Below are 19,268 nucleotides of genomic sequence, written 5' to 3' on the forward strand. Positions count from 1 at the left end.
CTCCCTTCCTGATCAGAGGGCTTATATGCTGAATATTTGCAAAGCTTGAAGCCAGGTTTAGAACATTTATGTTTTATGATTGCACTTTGCTTTCAAGCAGATCCTGATTGCTGCAACTAGCTTGAAAAAAATACCACCCATGTAATATATATTTCGTGATGGACAGAATTTTTGCAACTTGTACATACATACAAAGCAACATAAATAGAGCTTAAAATTGCTAAATTTCAGCCGGTTACCCTGCTTGAAGAGGGAGAAGAGATCAGGAATGATTAATTTCAAACTGACACCCCATTCCCAAATACCTTTATCTTAGGCCCAAAACTTTGAAGTCCAAAGACCTCTTGGGCTTCTAGCAGAGCTTCCCAGATCCCTTTCATTCCTTTGACTGCTTCTGCATTCCTGTGCTGCTCTAGATATTGCATCCTTCTCATCTCCTGCCTGGCCACTTCTCACAATTCTAGTGTCTTTAAGGGGCAGGCTAAGGATGCCAGCCAGCAGTACAGGGTTCCTCAACATTCTGGGGTTTGTTTGCCTTTTTTTTTTTTTTTTTAAAACACAAAAAATGGGAAGAGCTACCAAGTCTTTCGTCTCATTACCCCAGTAGTTCATTGTACTGAAATGCCATATTATCTTCCCATCAGAACATTTTACATCTTTGTGTAACAGAGGGGTAGGTAAGAAAGAGATACAAACTCCAGCATGATTCAGTAAATTATAGTTTTAATGTTGACATGAGGGACACGTGCAACATTTCCCACCAACCAAGCGATCAGGCTACCTGAGAAACAAGTCAATTGCTCCAGTTACTGTTCCCTATTTTGAGGACTCCCATATTCAATAAACAAGATATTTGGTCAACACAAACCAATGATTTCTAGAACTAAGCAACACAAGGAAAATGCAGACAAAATTATTATCAATACAGTATATGGTATATGAGTATTCTTCTGATATGCCTTTTTCCTGGGTTACCAGTATAGGGAAATAGTTGCATCAGCAGCTCATAGAACTGAAGTATAAATCTTGCTGTTAAGCATGTTAAAGGAGAAGCCACAGCCCAAGTATTCACACACCATTCCGGGAGTCGCACGCACACCACATGAGACTAACTGCTAGGACTGAAGTCCCTTTGCAGCAGGCAGCTTCACTGAGCCGACAGGTGCCCCCTTTTGACTCCTTGCTCACACCCCCTCACTCTCAGGCACCTTTTTCTCTTCTCAGGCTCAACTCTTGGTTCCTTGAAGCAGAGTCTCCACACGATGTACACCAGGCAAATTTATTGAGTGGTAGAGCAGTAAAGAACAGCTCGAGATGGGTGCCTCTGGAGAGGGATCCTTGACAAAGAAATCCCTGGGCAATCATACCCTTACAATCTAAGCTTCCCTCACATGATGGTTTGGTCCAACAGAAATATTTGGGCTTGGGGTCATCTTGTTCCTTACTGGATCCTTTCTCTGTGTCCAGGCAGGATATTCCTTTTCTTGTCTTAAGGGATGCAGCTTCTGCTGATGGTTGTGGCTGCCTTATCCATCTAGTTTGCAGAGGTTTCAGAGCCTTCCTTCATGCAGCCAAGTAAAAGTTCACTACACGGTCAGCCTATCTAGATGAAAATTCACAACTTGCAGCCTAAGACTTTAGCAAGCCTTGCTACTAACGCTATGTATTGGATTCCATTTAAGCTAGAAAGTGACTTCTACAACAAGCGTATCTGGGAAGGAAATTAATAGAGTCAAGCCTCCTGTGGCTAGACAATGCATGTCACATGGCAGCTGTCTGTTTCATCCAGAAATAGGGTGCTGAAGACATCATTAAAAAAGGTAGGGTGGTATTTGCAGGCTCTATCACAGTCAGGGTTAAAATTCACCTCCAGAATCTGAGGCTGCATAATTCTTTTCCCTGTAAAGGGGAACACAAAGATTGCCTCTTAATACAAAAGCTCTACAGAGATCTTGAATCAGTACCTGTATTTAAGCCACAGGTTATAGAAAATGACTGGAACATCTTCTATGACCCAAGTTGGCAAGCCGGTAAGGTGGCTTTTTTCCCAGTGGGTTTGGTTTTTGGGTGCGTGTGTTTTTTTTTTTTTTTTGGAAGGGTGGAGGTCTGTTCTACCAGCATTATCCAGAGGATAATTACACAACAGATTCTGCAATCACTGTGCTAATCCAGTGCCTCATTTAGAATGAGAATTTGCAGCAATTTCCTAGGATCTCCCCAATTCAGCTGTCTTGCTTGACAGCCTGGAACATCTTCCAGAGAACTCTGCTTCTCCTTTCATGTTTCAGTACAAACCTTTTTTTTAAAGCTCTCAGATATCTACCTTTCTAGTTCTAGCAGTCCTGTTCGTTTACACTCCAGCCACTCCCACCTGCCACTACATCTCACTCCCAGAAGGAAGTCAGGAAGTTTAACTTTCTCTTAAACTTGAACAGTACATTTCAGAAGCAAATGCATTCTGTGCAAAGAGAATGGCTCCAGGCAGTCAGCCATGCTGTGGCAGTAGCACAAAGCAGCTTCATATACATATTCTTGCAGACACTTGGCAACAACTGAGTGACAGTCCTGAGGACACCAACAGTGCTGAAATGGTGAATGTGGTCCCTTCCCTGCTTTATTAACTATGGATTGAAGACACTAGGCCAAGCCTGGAAACCACAGGTAGTAAGATATCTCTTTCAGATTTTCATAAAGAGACAGGTATTTCAGACATTCTCTCACCATAAATAGAAAAGAAAAAATTGCTGCTGTCAGAGTGACTAAATTGCTGTACAGTTGGGGGAGGGGTGTGTTGTGTGTGTGTTGCATTTGGGTGGTTTTGACTTCCCCCCCTCCCCCCCAACAGAGGATGGCAGTAGCAGCGGCACAAGGGAAGCAAGGACTCAGCCAAACACAGTTAACATCTCCCTCATCATTACTGTTAGCCAGCATGGCAGATGCTAACCCCACAGATCTGCAACTCCAGATAGGCTTTGATGTCAGTGGGAGGCACAGAGCATGCAGCTCACATTGCTTGAAAAACAGTAAGAGTTCAGACAGAAGAAATACATTCTGAAAAGATCCACAAATATAAAGGATTCAATACTCAAAAGAAATGCACTTCTCACCATCTCTGCTCGTGTCCCATTTAAGCATCAAGTCAACAGCATATATTGCTCTTGATGACGGATAATCACAGATGCCGAGAGGCGCAGGCTTAGCTGAAGCAACTTGGAACAATTCAGCAAATGCCTTAAAAATATTTGCCTAACAACAGAAAAAAGTCTCCGAATGAGAAGTGAGGTTCCATAAAAGCAATAAACATGTTTTTAATTGTTTCATTCATACAGCTTTTTAAAGAGTTTGTATAAATTACACTAGCCAACAGAAGAAAACCTGCACATATTAGCTTTAAAATGTGCATTTAGACCTAAAGACAACACAGTGAAAGCACTGAGCACCCGGCAACATCCACTGACTTTTCTGGGGAGCAAATTAGTACTACAGATATCCTGAAAATAGGATGTTTAATATTAGAATTAAGCCCATTCTCAGGCATTATGTACAGTATTGCAATTATGGGGGGGTTGGGGAAGAAAACCCAGGAGAGTTCTGTGAACACCAGCAGTACAACTGTGAAGTTCTGACTTTTTCCTGCCTGTGAAGTTGCATTCTAGCTTCGTTTTGTTTTGCCCTGCAATGAAAAAAATCTTCTACCCACTTACATCCCTCCAAGAGGGTGGTGGGGACCTGGAGATTGATTGTTTCTCAAAATACCAACATAGTATGTTCTTAGATAGCCAATGTGAAAGTGAAACAAAAGAGAAAGAACATACAGGTGTGAATTTTAGCATTGAGTTTATACTGCAGTGACCCATTTGTTCTGCAAATGAAGAGACAGTGTAATACTTCCTATTCTGCACACAGTACTACTTTGGGTAATCTACAGTATGTATTTTGATGTCTCTCTTTTCACACCTTCTAGTCTCTTCTAGACTGTTTTAAACCTAATGCTGCAAAACCTGTCACACACCGAGTATCACTGATGGGATATGAGGTTCTAGTTAAAACTGATGTAAATTAATTTATGGAAAGCAATCCAGGTTTGGGTAGTTTATTCACTTCTGAAAGCATACACACATATAAATGCTCAGCTACTGTTCATTCTGCATTTTCTAGCTCCTGATAAATATGGAGGAATGCAACAATTCAGTTTTGTGCATATTTCTGAACCATCTCTTCATGTTCAGCTTTTCCTTTCAAGTATGAATTACAGGGGGGAAAAAAAAAAAAACCATCAATGAGAAGGCCATCATCCACCTTCCTGCATGTTTGATGGAACTATGGTATCTGGAGCTTCCCTATTCGCAGATAAAAGATGCCCTAGTATTGGGTAATCAGCTGTTTTCTTGTGAAAGGTTTAACATTAAGGCAGTGACCAGGGACAGGGCTCTTGCCAGCTTGCTAACACAGAGAAGCTGGGGAAGTAGCTGGAAGTTCTGCATTGCAGTGTCAAAGGCAAGGTTTAATTTAACAAATAGGGGTTCTAACTTACTAGCTCAGAGGTACTACACTGGTGGAAGAGAGGGTCTTTAAGAAAAGAGAGAAGACCAGCCTAGCTCTTCTTTTAAATATGCCAGAGTATACAAATGCAGCCTCGGCACTATCCAGTCTGGCAGTGTAACCCTTCAAGCACAGTACCCCTGGAGCAGGGGCAGTCCTTGTTTCTATCAGCCACTTGGGCAAAGCTGGGCACATCCTTATCTTGTGAGTGAGCTGCAGTGCACTGCACAGCAAGCTAACCTGAAAGTGTACAGGGAGATCTTTAGACCAACAGCTCTGCTTAAAATAGATAAATCAAAACCTGTGATGACATTTCACTGAGATTACTCTATACGGCCATTTCCTATTTACTTCAGTCTCCTACTTGTGCTGACAGCTCCTTATCTTGTGAAGCTGTTTGCTACAAAGGACTCAAGAGCCTGAATACTTCAGTGGTTCAACTTCTCAGAATCAAACACAATATTCTACTGAAGACTAGTAAAGGCTCTGTAAACAGCTTTTCCACAGTCATGTGACCAACATCTGTAGTGATTAGCACAGTTTATATTCCGGACTTCCCTGCCTTTTTGCATGAAATACTAGTCTCACAACCATGGGCTTCAATTATTGTCAACCTTCTGAAAAAGAGATGGAACTCACGAGAAAAAAGATCCTGCTCCCAGGATCCTGAGGGTAGTCAGGACTGGCTTTATTACAGAGTCCAATATAAGGAATTCTCACAGTGTAACCATGAAATTAAACTCTCAAATGTTAAGAGCAAAATGCTTGAGGGGGAATTACACTAACTTAATAAATGCTTCTAAAGTAAGGGTTAACATTTGTTGTCCTTTGTGGAACTGATACACATGTCGTCTTATGAATAAAAACACCCCAATGCTTTGGAAAAGCTAGTTTTTTACTCAGCAAGAGATCTATCAACATTTACACAACAAAGATGAATTGCTGACTTACTTGTACCATTGTCCAAGGATATTCAGGATATTGTTTTTCAAAGAGAGGAATAAATTCTTCGCAGTGTACCTAAAACAGTTTAGCAACAAAGACTGTTTTTGTTGGGAATGACTGAGCAATCAGATGAAAACCAACTGGAACATCAAGTATTTCTTTCCATTCATACAAGCCCAGGTGCAGAATTGGGGAATTAGACAGCTTCTGAACACCTCCCTTGTTCCAGTATTTGTTATAAAATATCACACTGAAGTCTTTGACAATGATTAGCTGACATTTTAATAATTCTTTTACTAATCTCTATCAATCATTATATTCAGGATGTAGGCTTGTGTTTCCTTATATAACCACAGATGATTAGGGGTCCAGAGGGGGAAGAACTTAGGAAAATATTTGCTTAGGGTACTTTCAACACACTGACTGCTTGTTTAAGTGGATGTGAAATAGGTTATTTGGCAACAGTCACAAAGGAGGCACTGGAAGATTTTCTAGCAACAAAAAGGCGAGGGAATGCTTTGGATTGTTTGCTTACCTGTTTTAATGTTACACCAGGAGCATAATTCATGACTGTGAAATGCTTCTCGTAGTCATCCAAGTCATCAAGTGAAAATGCCCTGAGAAATAGAACAATTCCTTAGCGTCCGAGGTATCAGACTTAATTCTAAGCCCCTCCACACTAATGAGGAGAATGTAATTACCGATTTGAAAAGCGCAGCCAGAAAACATCATAGACGTACAGCTTGAGTGGTTTTACAGACCGCAGCAATACAACATAACGGATGTCAAATTTAACCATCCCCACATCTTCTCTGTGAAATAAGACTGGATTCTCAATATATTTGCACACTACCTACAACACAGCAAAACCACTCACAGTAAATATAATTCCACTGAAATGAAAACACAGTGTCATTGGATCTCAACAATTTCAGGTACCCTTGTATGCATTTCTGTTTCTTTTTAGAAATGTGCACGAATACACAATGTTGTTATGTAAACCGGTACCTTTTATCAAACTCTGACATCAGGGTGGGAGACGTGGGAGGCCAGAATGTACTCAACCCCCCCCCCCCCAAATTAATTTTATTTATAATTTCCACAACTTTGTTGTTTTGAATGAGAATGTGAAGCAATTCTTTGTGCATTTCTGCACTGCAGAAAATACATGCAGTTCACACACCAAGAGAAATAAAGATGAAGCGACAGGCTGATGTATGACCATGTATTGTGGACTCCCTGCAAAAAGCTCCATGATTCATCTATTGCTGGCAAAGATGGTACTTTGTGCCACTGAGCAGACCTGGGAATCGGCAATAAACATCAACCAGGGGACAGAAGCAATAATGTTCCAAAATTTACAACCAATACTAACGGTAGCTAATGTGTGTTTCATCTGCTAGTCTGAAGATTAGTGTTAAAGCAGCACCACACTGGAGTACTCATTACTGTCAGGGCAAGTTTTATTTTTTAAATAAGAATACACCAGGTCCTTTGAGTTCATCACTGCAGCAAATGGAGCTGACCGATTTGAATCTGAATCAATTCTGAGTTGACTGAAACTGTGTGCTTATGGCCAGCATATGAATTCTGAAAAAAACCCAACACCCAGGATTTCCTTCTTTGTATTTTCTAGATGACCTTCTATGAAACAGTGTTTTCAGCTCTCCCCTGTAAGTCACATTCAGAACAATGCTCTCTAACCTTTGGGCTGCTTTCCCTGTGCCTGATGATATTGTTAAGGCTGTTGGTGATGTGGGTATCCAGGCTCCTGGCCAAGTTCCATGGTTTGCATATCCAGTGATTGTCTTCTCCTCTATGAGAGAGAGAGAGAGAGAGAGAGAGAAGCTAATGCTTCTAAGAATCCACCTTATTCATCTGTCTGAACATCCACTTGAACTGATCTATGTACTCCCCTGAATAAATATGTTATAAAGCTGTGGGCTACAGTGCAAGAACTAAGGACTTTTGATTGAGCTGGGAGCAGTAAGCCTTAGGTGTAAAGGGGAGAAAAGACAGCAGTAGCTTTCACTGATCTTTTAATTTAGGGCCTAGCATGCTCTTACTCTAATTCCTCCTTCTGCATCTGACTCCTACAAAAGGGGAAAACAATCTATCAACAGGGCAGCAGCATCATGAACATGCACAGGTCATGGCACAGAAATCATTCTGCCAGGAGTCCGAGAACATTCTGGCAGGGTATCATGCAATTTTATAAGTCAATCCCCTAATAACACCTCCAAATCACTTGCATTAAAGGACACCATAAATTGCCTCTTTGGGAAGAAATCACACGATCTCAACAGTTCACATTGCGAGAAAATGAAAGCACGTCACCATCTTCTCACTTTCTAGTAACTGGTCACCTAAAGGGGAAAAATTCTTTGCAATATCTTTGAGGAAAATAATCAACGTGTTGGTCTTTCAATGCAACTTTCTGAGTAAGGGCAGGGGGACACATGATGTCTTCCTTTCCTCAGTCTATTAAAGCATCCTGAGAAACTTCTTCAGCCTCATGATAAACAGCATAAACTGAGTTGAATTTAGTGGTGCTAACTTAAGACAGTCTGGGTTTTTTATTTGAATCTTCCTATCCCCTCCTTCCCATCCCTACACACACGTTGCACTTACAGTCAATCCTTGGTATTAAAAGGAATGTAAACACCAAAAGCCAGGGCTACATGGAAGGAGCGCTCTCTCCTGGTCATGCCGGTCAATAACAGGCTATGTAGAGCAAAGATCAGCCAAAAAACCTGCCTTGCAGGTGGCACCGTAAGCAAGCATCACCAAAGCAGCAATGTTTCAAACAAAACACTCCATGCCAGGCATAAGAGGTTATTCCGCTAGCAGTACCTAATAGTGTCTTTCTCTCTTACCAGAAGAAAAATCTTAGTTTCCATCCTCTCCAAGGCAGCTGCACCAGCAGAAAGAGTGCAGATTTAAAACCCTGAAGCTCCACAACTGCTTTAGGCTAACACTAAAACTTGATTTTACTTTCACAACCTTACAGAACCCAAGCACTTTAAATATTTTTCCACTCTGGCTTAAGTGCAAAACCAACTGCTACTGGTCCTACAGAAAACACATCAACTTTTGTTGCAAACACATTTTGATCCTTTGTATATCTGTTAAATACAAAATATAATATTTTGACTGGACAAAAAGCAACAGCTTCAAATCTGTGTTCAAATCATGGCAAAGTTTCTGTGTTTCAAAATGCATGGCTTAAATTCTCTTACATTAAAAGAAAATATCTAAAAAGTTCGCACTTCCCAGGTAAAATTCACTTGAACGTGCACACAGGAAGAGCAATCTCATGGTGGTGAAACAGCTGCCAACCCCAAAACGCAGGCTACTGGTCTTTGAGGAAAGCAGGCTCACGAAAGCACATAACTTAAGGGAGCAGAAGCATGAGCCACCTTCTTTCACGTTGCTGGAAGTAGCTGATGAACTGAGGCAATTCTGTTTGGAGGTTAAAAGTACGAGGCAACCATCTTGGCCCGTCTGGTCCTCCAGCTCGTCTAGCAATGGATGCCAGGCAGTCTTTGACAGTCAGGAGGTTCTCACATGGGAACTGATTCAGCATGACCTCAGGCCTTTCCTCACTTAGCTTCCTGCAAAACAAAGAAGTTGTTGGGTGAGGGAGGAAGGTTGGGGAGGCCTTTGGGAACACAGTTTTTATACCAACAAAAGAATTGGTATTATAACAGGAGCAATTGCAACCTATAATCTTTGAAGTGTGAGAAGTTGTAGAGGATGTCTGCTTCTCCCTCGCTGTCTGTGAATACAAAACGGGGATGTGTCAGGTTGTTGAGGACTTGCTGAATGTCTGTGAAAACCCTAGAAGAAGAAAAGACATATGAAAAAAAAAGATATGTGTTTGGTTTCTGAAAGTGATCAACTCTTGCTTGAACAGAAAAAAGTTTTAAGCTTGGCTTCCTACAAGAATTATGCTTTACCAATACCAACTGTGAGAATCTCTTCTTAAACCACAGAAACATTTTAAATTGAAGGGGGACAGATAAAAAAAAATTGTATTTTGAGACAGAGATCTCAAAGATAGTTTAGCTCCTACAACTTTGACAAAAATAGCAATTCAGAAGACAGTGACTAAGTCCCTGACAGAGAAACACTAACACAAACTCACTATTCTACATGAAAAGTTCCTGAGAGAGACCTTGTAAATGCCTTTGCTGCTGGAGGAGCCCTAAAAATCAACCTGCTGTCATTCACAAAAGAGAAATTAATAGGAAGTCTTGTCAGTTTAACTCAGTAGCTTCAGAAGACTATTTTCAGAACCTCACACGAACAGAGACATTTCCAAACAATCAAAACATATGAAAGTATGTATATTATGCATGTATGGGAAGTACACAACTTTGAGATTTAATACAAATTCCCTCCCATCCCCATTAAAAAAAAACCCCAACAAACCACAACAAAACCCAACCCAAACCTGATACACATTACAGATCATAACCTAGAATGAGGCAAGATGTTGGATATTTTAGGGAATTAACCTCTCAAAACCAGTGACTGCGCTATGTGACTTGCTAAAACATGCAGAAAGCAATATAGATTATTTTGATGATTTTACAGCTTAAAGTGAGGTCACCTAATTCAGAATACAGCATGACGACTCAAAAAGCAAGACTGACATAGAAAACAGTTCTCATGATAAGGGAATATTTAAATAGACTAAGCAACCACTAATTTTTTCCATGAGAAACCACTATATTCTTCCTCTTCTCCAGACCTATTCTTATCAGTCATGTAACTTTCCTCTCCTCCTCTGCTACTAACCAACTGAAGATATATTCCCCTGAGGGAGACTTCTCTGAAACACTGAACTGTAAAAACAGCCCAGTTACAGGGGAAATATGTTCTTTTAAAAGAAATGTAAGATGTTTTGCATGTGTGACATACTAAAATGGTTATACTATTTATGCTGGAGCCTCAGACTAAGAGAGCTGACTTCACTGCAGATGAAGAGAGTCAGCCTGGCATCCCTGTTGAAGGAAGTCACCAATCTTTCCCCACTGTTGCAACAGAGCAAAGTTTGTATCTTCATACAGCCCCACTAACATTTCTTTCTGCAATATGTGGCTTGGCTTCTCCTTGTAAGTCTGCACACTGGGGGAAACTACAATACCAAATTTATTAGAGGACCTGGTACAAGTTCCACCAAACCCATTTAATATACAAGCTATCTAGATCCACTGGTTTGGAGCAACTTTTAGTCCTTGCTGAAGCAAAAGGGAATCAATATGGTGACCTGAAGATAAAAGGCCTCATAATGCTGTAACAGAGTCTTGAGGCATTCAACATCCCCACACAAACACACATGCAAGAACAGATGCGACACAATACTAGAATTTAAGCTGCTCATACAGTCCTACATCAGTCTCTTACAAACACACCCTAAAAGTTATCATCCCAGTCCTGTGTAGCTGGATCCAAACCTAACTAAAAGATCTTAGCAGCAAGAGGATGATCAGCTCTACACAATGGACCTATTTTGCTTGTTAAATCCACTCAATAAATGGGAACAGCAATAGGTTGGTTTTTTTCCCCTCCCCCTTATTGAGATTAGGCCCCTTTAACATGGTATGAAAATATTTTGCCAACTTATTGCACAATTTTTTTGTGGCAGAGTGCTGGAATGGTAGCTTTCAGGATTCCCAGCTTCTGCTCAAGGCTATGTGAGCAGTGTCTGGTTTCCAGCTCAGGAAAAAAGGTAAAAGTAACAGCCAAGTATAGAATTTGGTACACTCATTCTGAAAAGCAATGTGTTTGGATAAAGCTTGTGTAATGTTATGTATTTGGAGTACAGTCACATTAGAGTTGGCCTAACTCACTCATTTGGTTAGTTAACTACAAAAACATTCCAGTTGCAGTTGCTTTCTCAGTCCAAAATTAGTATTATCCTGGAGCTACAAAGAGTCACAGATACGACTCCTCTGCATCTGCACTACCGGAGAACTTGAATGCACTTACAGGTAAAGTTCAGAAAAAGATTTTTACTGAAATTAGTGGAAGTAACTCAGTAGAGGATCTTTGGGAGTCAAAAGAGTAAGGCTTCCTTCCCCCTCCAGCTCCAGCCAATACCTTTGAAACCTCTGCTTGGTAAACTGATGGTTCTTGCAACAATTCTTCCAACTCGGGTAACAATAAGGCTGAACTATAACCTAAGGTGTTAAAACAGACTAATCGGTGCTTAAGGCCAAACAAAAACATAACCCCTGTGGCAACCTTCCTTACTCCAGTCAGAAAGACTCAATGGTATGAAAATTGCTGCTGTAACAAAGGCCTGAGGCCAAGGCATTTGACCTTACACAGCATGGAAGGACACCTGCAGAGCCTGGCTGCATCTGGTAACTCCAATAAATCTTATCCCACATCATTCCCTAGACACCATTTAATCAGACAGAGGTTCCCTGCCCCCCGCTTTTTATTCCATGTTTTCAAACACATCATTTAGTAATGAACTCCCACTGCTGGCTGGGTACCAGCTACTTTTCTCAGCTGAAGAGCAGGGTGCTCTTTGCTCAAATTGGGGATTCAGCTGAGAGGTGGGTCACCCTCTTTTGCACACCCAAAAATCCATTTCCCCCCAGTGTTAATTCACTTAAATGCTCTATAAGCTCTATACCACACAGAAATACAAGCATTCACCTGCATTCAGTCACTCCAAACAGCAGGCTTAAAGAAAGATTCTAGTACTCTAAGTATTAAAAACAAAGAACTACCTTCCTAAAAAACTGATACTTCTCCTTCCAATATTTCCTGCTACAACACTGAGCTGCCTTTATAGATACAGAAGAGATATCTTCTATAATATACAGTTATCAGGCTGAGACTTTTTTTCCCAGTAGCTTACATCTATACACAAGATTTTACAGAGGTGCTGCTCACATTAACAATAAAAAGCCTGCTTTCTTAATCTTGAAGTCTTGCTAAGAAATTAATGTGTCAGAGCACTCTGCATTATGTATCTTAAAACTTGCTTATAGAACACAAAAATGCAGCACAAAAGAAACAGGGGAGCTCAATATATCTTTTCCAAGTGCGGAAAGACTGCTGAAATAAACTGATGGACATTAAGATTAGAGGGAAAATAAGGCCATTTCACTCATTCCAAGTTTTGAGGCTACTCCATCCATTCTTCATGCAATCCTCTTACCACAGAAGTCTTGGGACAGTCAAAGGCTCTGGAAGGCAGATGATTTAATTTAAAAAATGAAGACTTCATAGAAACATTATATAAATTAATTTATGTCACGGCCAAAACCTAGCGCTGAGTTTAGTGGTCAGATTCCCTTAGGCACTTTAGTATATCCAGCATTAATGCATACATTTGAAACAAATCAAACCTCTTCTCTGAAGAGCACAGAATATCAGGGCAGGTACCTAACAACAAAGGAATCACCCAATAGTTGTCATCTAAGGAGCATGTAATGTCATCTATGGTATTCCCTTGTTTTTAGTTAAATAAGTTGGTACACATTTCAATGTCTATTCTGATAATACACATCCACATATAGACATAAAGATACAGACAGGTAAGAAATGCATCAAGTCCCATTCTAGGTTTGACAGATGACAGAACACCACAATACTGTGGTATTAGCCAACCTATTTTGGATGTTACCTTCCGATATCAATGACACACTGAACTAACGAGGCCAGCCGTACTTCCTGAATTACTTTTTTCCCCTCCTTGTCATACATAAGTCCTAGGAGGGATGCTATAAACTCTGAGATTAAAGAAGACATTATTCAGTGGAATTGTGCTAATAAGATAAAACACGTTAGATGCTACTTAATTTACTCAAAGCATTTAAAGCTAAGAAGCAGTTATGAGAATCAACTTCCAAAGCCCAGAGCTGACAAGACCAATCAAAACAAAGAGTTGTCTCACAACAGCTCTCTAAGCACCATTATCAGAAATGACTGATGTAGCTGAAGAGAAACATGAAATGGAAGATCAAGAGAAAGAGAGATGATCAAGCCCAACACAAACTGGAAGGCCTTTTCATATGAATTTTGTCTTTGAAATATTTAGTTCCTTTACCCACCTTTTTTTCAAGCCAGCAACCAGCACAAGCAAAGTTGATCCAGCAAATAACAAATCCCCTCAACACAAGAAGCCGAGGTGTGAGTATACCTACCAAATACGTTTTGGCCTAACCTCATCCCTTCAGCAAAATATTGCAAGTAAGAACTTGGATCACAGTGTCAAGACTACAAACACCCTGGAGTGCAACTCACAGCACATGCTACAAAATAGTATGTTTTTCTGGAATAAAACTACTAATAAGGCAGTCTAGCCATGCAGTGCCACTGCTTTTGCTCACAAAAATTCCTTATCTTTGCAACAGTCGTCCAGCTTTCTTCTGAAATAGTTTCACACCATACGCTCCGTTTTTGTAGTAAGGCACATATCCAATTTAAAACACCCCAGGTTTTGACAAGATTCCTGTTTGGCAATCTCATCTGAAGAAGGGGAACAGTCTGTTACATTCACACAGCAGAGAAGCACATGCACCCCTATGGACATACACGCTATAATGCAGAAGAGAAATCTTTAGTCTTTCTTACATACTTTAGCTGTACTCCTTAGAGAAAACAGTGTTACAACATTATGCAACTTTTCTTTCACCCAGAAGGTGGCACTTAAAAAGACCTACATTTATTTTGAGAAATTCTATAAGTGACAATCCATTTACTATGAAGAATCCAGCAAGAACAAGTATTAGGTCAGAATCTTAAGCAAGTGGCTACATATAAAAACACGTTCAACTTTCCTCTGTTGTTCAAGGCTGGAAAAGGCTGTTCAGCCTCAGCACACTGCAATTATTATACTTAATCTTGGTTAGAAAGCATTTTGTTTGCAGATACATACTTGAAAATTTTGTCTTTGTCATAAACTGGTGGGTTTATCGCTATAGGCAGTTTTTCCTTGTTTTCTGCTAAAATAGCCTAGAAAACAAAAACCCATAAAAGTTAATACTAGGCAGAATAAAGGAGCAGCTTTAGGTCAAACTCCACAATATTCAGCAGATATGAACAGCAACTTAGACCAAACAATTTTAAAGTGATAAAAAACAACATAACCTTTAAGGAGAAGCTACAGCTACATATTCTGTATGACTCAATGTTCATCCAAGTGTTTTACTAGCAATTGCCTGTTGAAATTTTCTCAAATTGTAAACCTTTACAGATAAGGAACTGCAGAAAATTATCTCCATATAAAGTATTTAAATATGTGTATATAGGTGCAATTGCAGACACAGTAAAAAATTACAGTTCGCCTACATGTCTCATCAGTCCATGGTCTTCGGCACAAGTGAATTCTACAAAAAATTTTTTTTTTTTATATCTACACACAAATATTAAAAAATTGTGTTGTGTAATATGCTGCTCAGAAAAAAAATCACTACAAGAACAGAGGCAGAAGGCAATCAGAAGTAAGAGGCTATTAGTAAAAATGGAACAAGAAATATGACTTCAAGTCTAAGGCTTATCAACACTGTCGAAGCACCCTGAGAAGTTTCCGTTTCTTCTAAGCCTTAAACAAAATATCAAATCACAGATGATCAGATGCAGTAAAAAAAAGTTACTGTATTTCCAACAAAATGGAAGACTGACCATTTGGCCATGATGTTTTATTACAGATAAATAAATAAATAAAATTATAGGAGGTTGGAACCTAGTTTTGCTTCTGTAAAAATGAGCAAAAGGTTTTTTTACAGTCTTCAGCAGTAAACATGTTTGAAAAATCTCACTCCATCTTTTACACCACCTCTGACTAATACAAGGAAATACACATTTGGACCACTGCTGATACCCTGCCAAAGGAAGTAGCTCACAGAAATTCTGGTATGGGAGAAGTGCATCTTGAGAAACTAAAGTAGCTGCTGTTCTACAAGGGCTCCCTGGGTTCCAGTTGCTGCAGGCTGTCCTCATAAGTTGTTGGTGGTGAAATGTCTGTCCAGTCACAGACATATTTCTTTACCTTTAAGGCTGTTATAGGGAATACAATCATACATAACTAGAAAGCATAAACAAAACCACAATTGTAGTTAAAGATCTTGGACATCACCTTCTAAAACAGATTGGACAGTACAAATACAAAATACTTCCTGCAGTCACCTAAGAATAGGAAGGGAGTCTGTACTTTTAAGAGGAGATTACAGTTCTCAGAACAGTACCCAGGGACTCATTACTGTCTTTTCTGCAACTCGAATGCAGGGAGCTGTTGCAGAACAGCAACGACTCCAGTCCTCCCAAGAGATAATTCTTCCATCCCAGACACTTCATTAAAAGCCGCCTCCCCGACACTGGTTTCGGCAATTGTTGCCCAATCACCACCACAGCGCCACTTAAGTTACAGCCTTTGTGGTCTGTGTTGGAGACCAGAATTAGGTAAAGCCACAATGCTGCTGTAACAGCTCTGTGATTCTTTTAAATAGAACACTGAAGACTTCAGGTTTATTTAGAGGAAAATTAGAAGAAGAAATGTAGCATCCTTAGCTACAGTGAAAACCAGCTTGGCCCATTTATCAACAAATTATTATTTGCACATAGTGGCAAAGCAGTTGCAGAAATTGTGCAGTGATAGCGGCGAACTATTTTGAAACAATATGACTTGCATAAACATTCAGAAACATTTTCACACAATTGTATTTCCTTGCAGAACTGCTGGCTCACATATTAATGCTGTAAACCGATTTCTGAAGTCGTCTGTACTTTTTTGCACATGCTGCTCTGCTTATGTGAAAATAGGAGAACTGGAAGTATCAGCAACATGGTATACCTTTCGAGCCATCTCTGCTTTGGTGTTTAAGGATGTGCTATGCCCTAAGGTATTCTTCAGTGTTCTTTCATCAGTTAAGACTTTAATCTACAGCTAAACATTCTAGAGTAAAAGAAAGCTTTGTTGGTTCATTCTAGCATCAATATTTTGCTGTCCTCTCTTCTCAATAGCTGAGTGGCAGAGACACAGTAAAGAAAAAAAGACACTTTGAGAAGATGTTTTTGAGGTAGGGTGGTAAAGGAGGATACTGTTTGCCCACTTGCCACACACAGTTCTTTAACTTGACCTGATCATCCCAAAACAGAATTAAAACACGCGCATAAAAATTGCGTTCTCTGAGATCCAAGCGCTTTTGCCAACACGTCTAAGTCTTGAACTATGGGTGCATCGTTGTCCCTCATCCATAAAAAGTCCATCTATCCCTCTTCAAAAAACGTAATATCCCAACCAACCAATCTGACCTAGGTTACAAGACAGCCTAGCTATTTTGAAAGTGTATCTTCCTTTGGCAGAAATTTTGTTTCTGACTAGATATTGTTAATAGGCTGGATCCAGCATCTTCTGCCTATCCTCTATCATAAGAAACATACTGTTGGGCTGGAGTATAGATTCATCTTTAGAAGCTGCACTTTGAATGCTGTCAGTGGCCAGTACAGCATCCTCATAGGCATCAGGTTCTCATTTTTTTTTTTAAGAAAAGAACTTCATGCAGATCTGGTTCACAAAAAGGAGATTCCAAGCAAAAATAATTTCACGTCCTTACAGTATCACAAACCTTGAGCAGAAAGGAGAGCTCAAAACAAAACAGATGAGTACTTTATAACAGTGCCAAACTAAAAATATCTCTGCTCCAATATTTAATGGTTCTGAATCATGACATTAAATACGTAGCCAGGTCAAAAAATGTAACTACTCGTAAAATACCAAAATAAATCTTTCTGTAATTCAAGACTGACCAAAAGTGCTACAATAATAAATCCAATCAGTAACCTTATTAGACAATGTCTCAAATATCTAACTGAAAGGTGGGTAGCTCAAATGAAGAACCTTGTAGCATGCTTATAAAAAATGTCACACAATACTGTAGTAACATACTAGAAATAATTTGTGTTGCTTCAGGTTTTCAGCAGTTAAATACTATGTTTAAGACATTTCTTGTCTCAACATGCTTTCTTGGAAATGATTTGGGGTTTTTTTAGTTAATAGTTACACTCTAAATCAATCTTTAAGCCTAAAAAGAAGCAAAATCAGAATCTTGCAATGTTTTTATGCATTAACAAATCTTATATTTAATCCCTTTTAAGAAGAGGTAAAATTATACCTGGTAATGCTCATCTGATGGCTCTGGTGTAAAACAGTTGACATCCAACACTTCATTAGGCACCCATGGTAACAAAACACACTTCCTGATCAAGCGATCTGTTTCCCCATAAGCGTAATCACGAGTCACTTCATCTGCAGCAAAACAAGGAGAACCTTCTAGGAACTGCCTTTCATTCTCCATTGAAAAATCTTCCCTGAGCCACACCACACCAATGACAGCTGAACAGTCAACAATACCACAACTTTTCTATTTAAATGCAAAATCAGAGACAATTAAAGAACTACATTAAAAAGAGTATTATTCAGGATACAAAAAAATTAGTACAAAACCATCTGACTTAACGTCAGTTTAGTCAGACAGCTGGGCACTTATCTCCTTTACATGATGGGGCATAAGGTGGCCCCCAACCGAGATTACAGGAGCAAATGGTTGACCTGGCATTTCCCAACTTCAAGTACTTGACTTTGTGACTCAAAGCTAAACACATAGACTTAAGAATTTTTTTTAAACTCTCAGATGACTGAATCAGTAGTTTAACTAAAGACAATGATGCAAGATTTAAGTTCTCTTTCAATAAAACTTTAACAATGTTTTTTGATGGATGAAGGCCCCTCTCTCACATAAATTATGGTGCTAGAAATATCAGGCAGAGAATTTAAATTCAATAGCACTGCAAATATGCAGTCATTTTGGTCTTGAAATTTTTTCTGCTGTGAAGTGCTCAGTGATTTGTAAGAATATGGTGCATCTTCTGATGCAGGCATAAAAAGAGTACTTTACAGATGCACACTTACCACCTGTTTCAAGGTCTCTCAAAGGCCAGAGAACAGTGTAAGCAATTTGTTGAGGCATATAGAACAGAGGTGCTGTTGCAAAGCTGGGCTGATCTGAATGCTGAATTCGTGATCCAAATTCATCCATAATGTACCAGACAGGAACCTTCTCCTCAGCAGTCTGTACAATTAAAGAGAGAGACATCCTGCACATACCAATTTACAGAAAAGCACCGCAGACAGGAGGCACTGGCAGCACCCCCTACACCATTTCTCTGTTTCCTACTCTAGCCAAGACTGTGAGCACGTGCGAAGTACAAAGTAACACTCCCATCCCTGCAACTCTGAGGCTATGCCAGCCTAGCATCCAGCCACTGCTGGAAACAGCCTGCTCCCATCTCAACTGCACAGTCCCATCCTCTTATGCTAGTGCTGTTGCTTAGCAGTCCCGTTTCCCCTCTACCAAACTAGCCAGCTCAGGGAGCTAAACCAGCAGAAGGCTGTTTGGTTTTTTTCGGTAGGGTTTCTGTCAGAACCAGTTCGCTACAAGGACGAACTGGAAGTTTCCAGCTTAATAGCGAATGAGAGTGGAACTGCCCCTGCAACAAAAGCTGGCTGTAAGAGAGTTGAGGCTGCATCAAACCATCCCTTCTTGCAAGATGTGTCATGATACAATCCTGACTAAATTAATAAACCTTAAATTACTTGATAGCACTACTGTCACCCTTTCATAGACGTGGAAATGGAGGCACAGAGATTAGATTTAAGATATTTAAGCAGCCCAGTGCCAGAAAGCAGAATACAAGACAAATTCAGCTACAAGTTGAATTGATTGTCTTCCAGGAAACATAAGGCTTGGCCCAAA

The 19,268-nt window shown here is 39.9% G+C and overlaps 1 protein-coding gene across 1 annotated transcript in view; it reads right to left on the minus strand.

Moving 5' to 3' along the window:
- Positions 1–706: 706 nt before the first annotated feature.
- TTLL12 (tubulin tyrosine ligase like 12) overlaps positions 707–19,268 on the minus strand; it is a 28,135-nt gene continuing 9,573 nt past the window's right edge. The window contains exons 4-14 of the mRNA XM_064460892.1: positions 18,425–18,584; positions 17,628–17,761; positions 14,393–14,469; positions 9,211–9,327; positions 8,907–9,101; positions 7,192–7,303; positions 6,189–6,340; positions 6,023–6,104; positions 5,494–5,562; positions 3,108–3,246; positions 707–1,899 (exon numbers count right to left, since the gene is read on the minus strand). Coding sequence (XP_064316962.1) covers positions 1,748–1,899; positions 3,108–3,246; positions 5,494–5,562; positions 6,023–6,104; positions 6,189–6,340; positions 7,192–7,303; positions 8,907–9,101; positions 9,211–9,327; positions 14,393–14,469; positions 17,628–17,761; positions 18,425–18,584 — 1,389 coding nt within the window. The 3' untranslated portion in view covers positions 707–1,747. The remainder of the gene's footprint in view (positions 1,900–3,107; positions 3,247–5,493; positions 5,563–6,022; positions 6,105–6,188; positions 6,341–7,191; positions 7,304–8,906; positions 9,102–9,210; positions 9,328–14,392; positions 14,470–17,627; positions 17,762–18,424; positions 18,585–19,268) is intronic.

This window comes from Phalacrocorax carbo, chromosome 1 (genome assembly GCF_963921805.1).
Source record: "Phalacrocorax carbo chromosome 1, bPhaCar2.1, whole genome shotgun sequence".
Taxonomy (NCBI): Eukaryota; Metazoa; Chordata; class Aves; order Suliformes; family Phalacrocoracidae; genus Phalacrocorax; species Phalacrocorax carbo.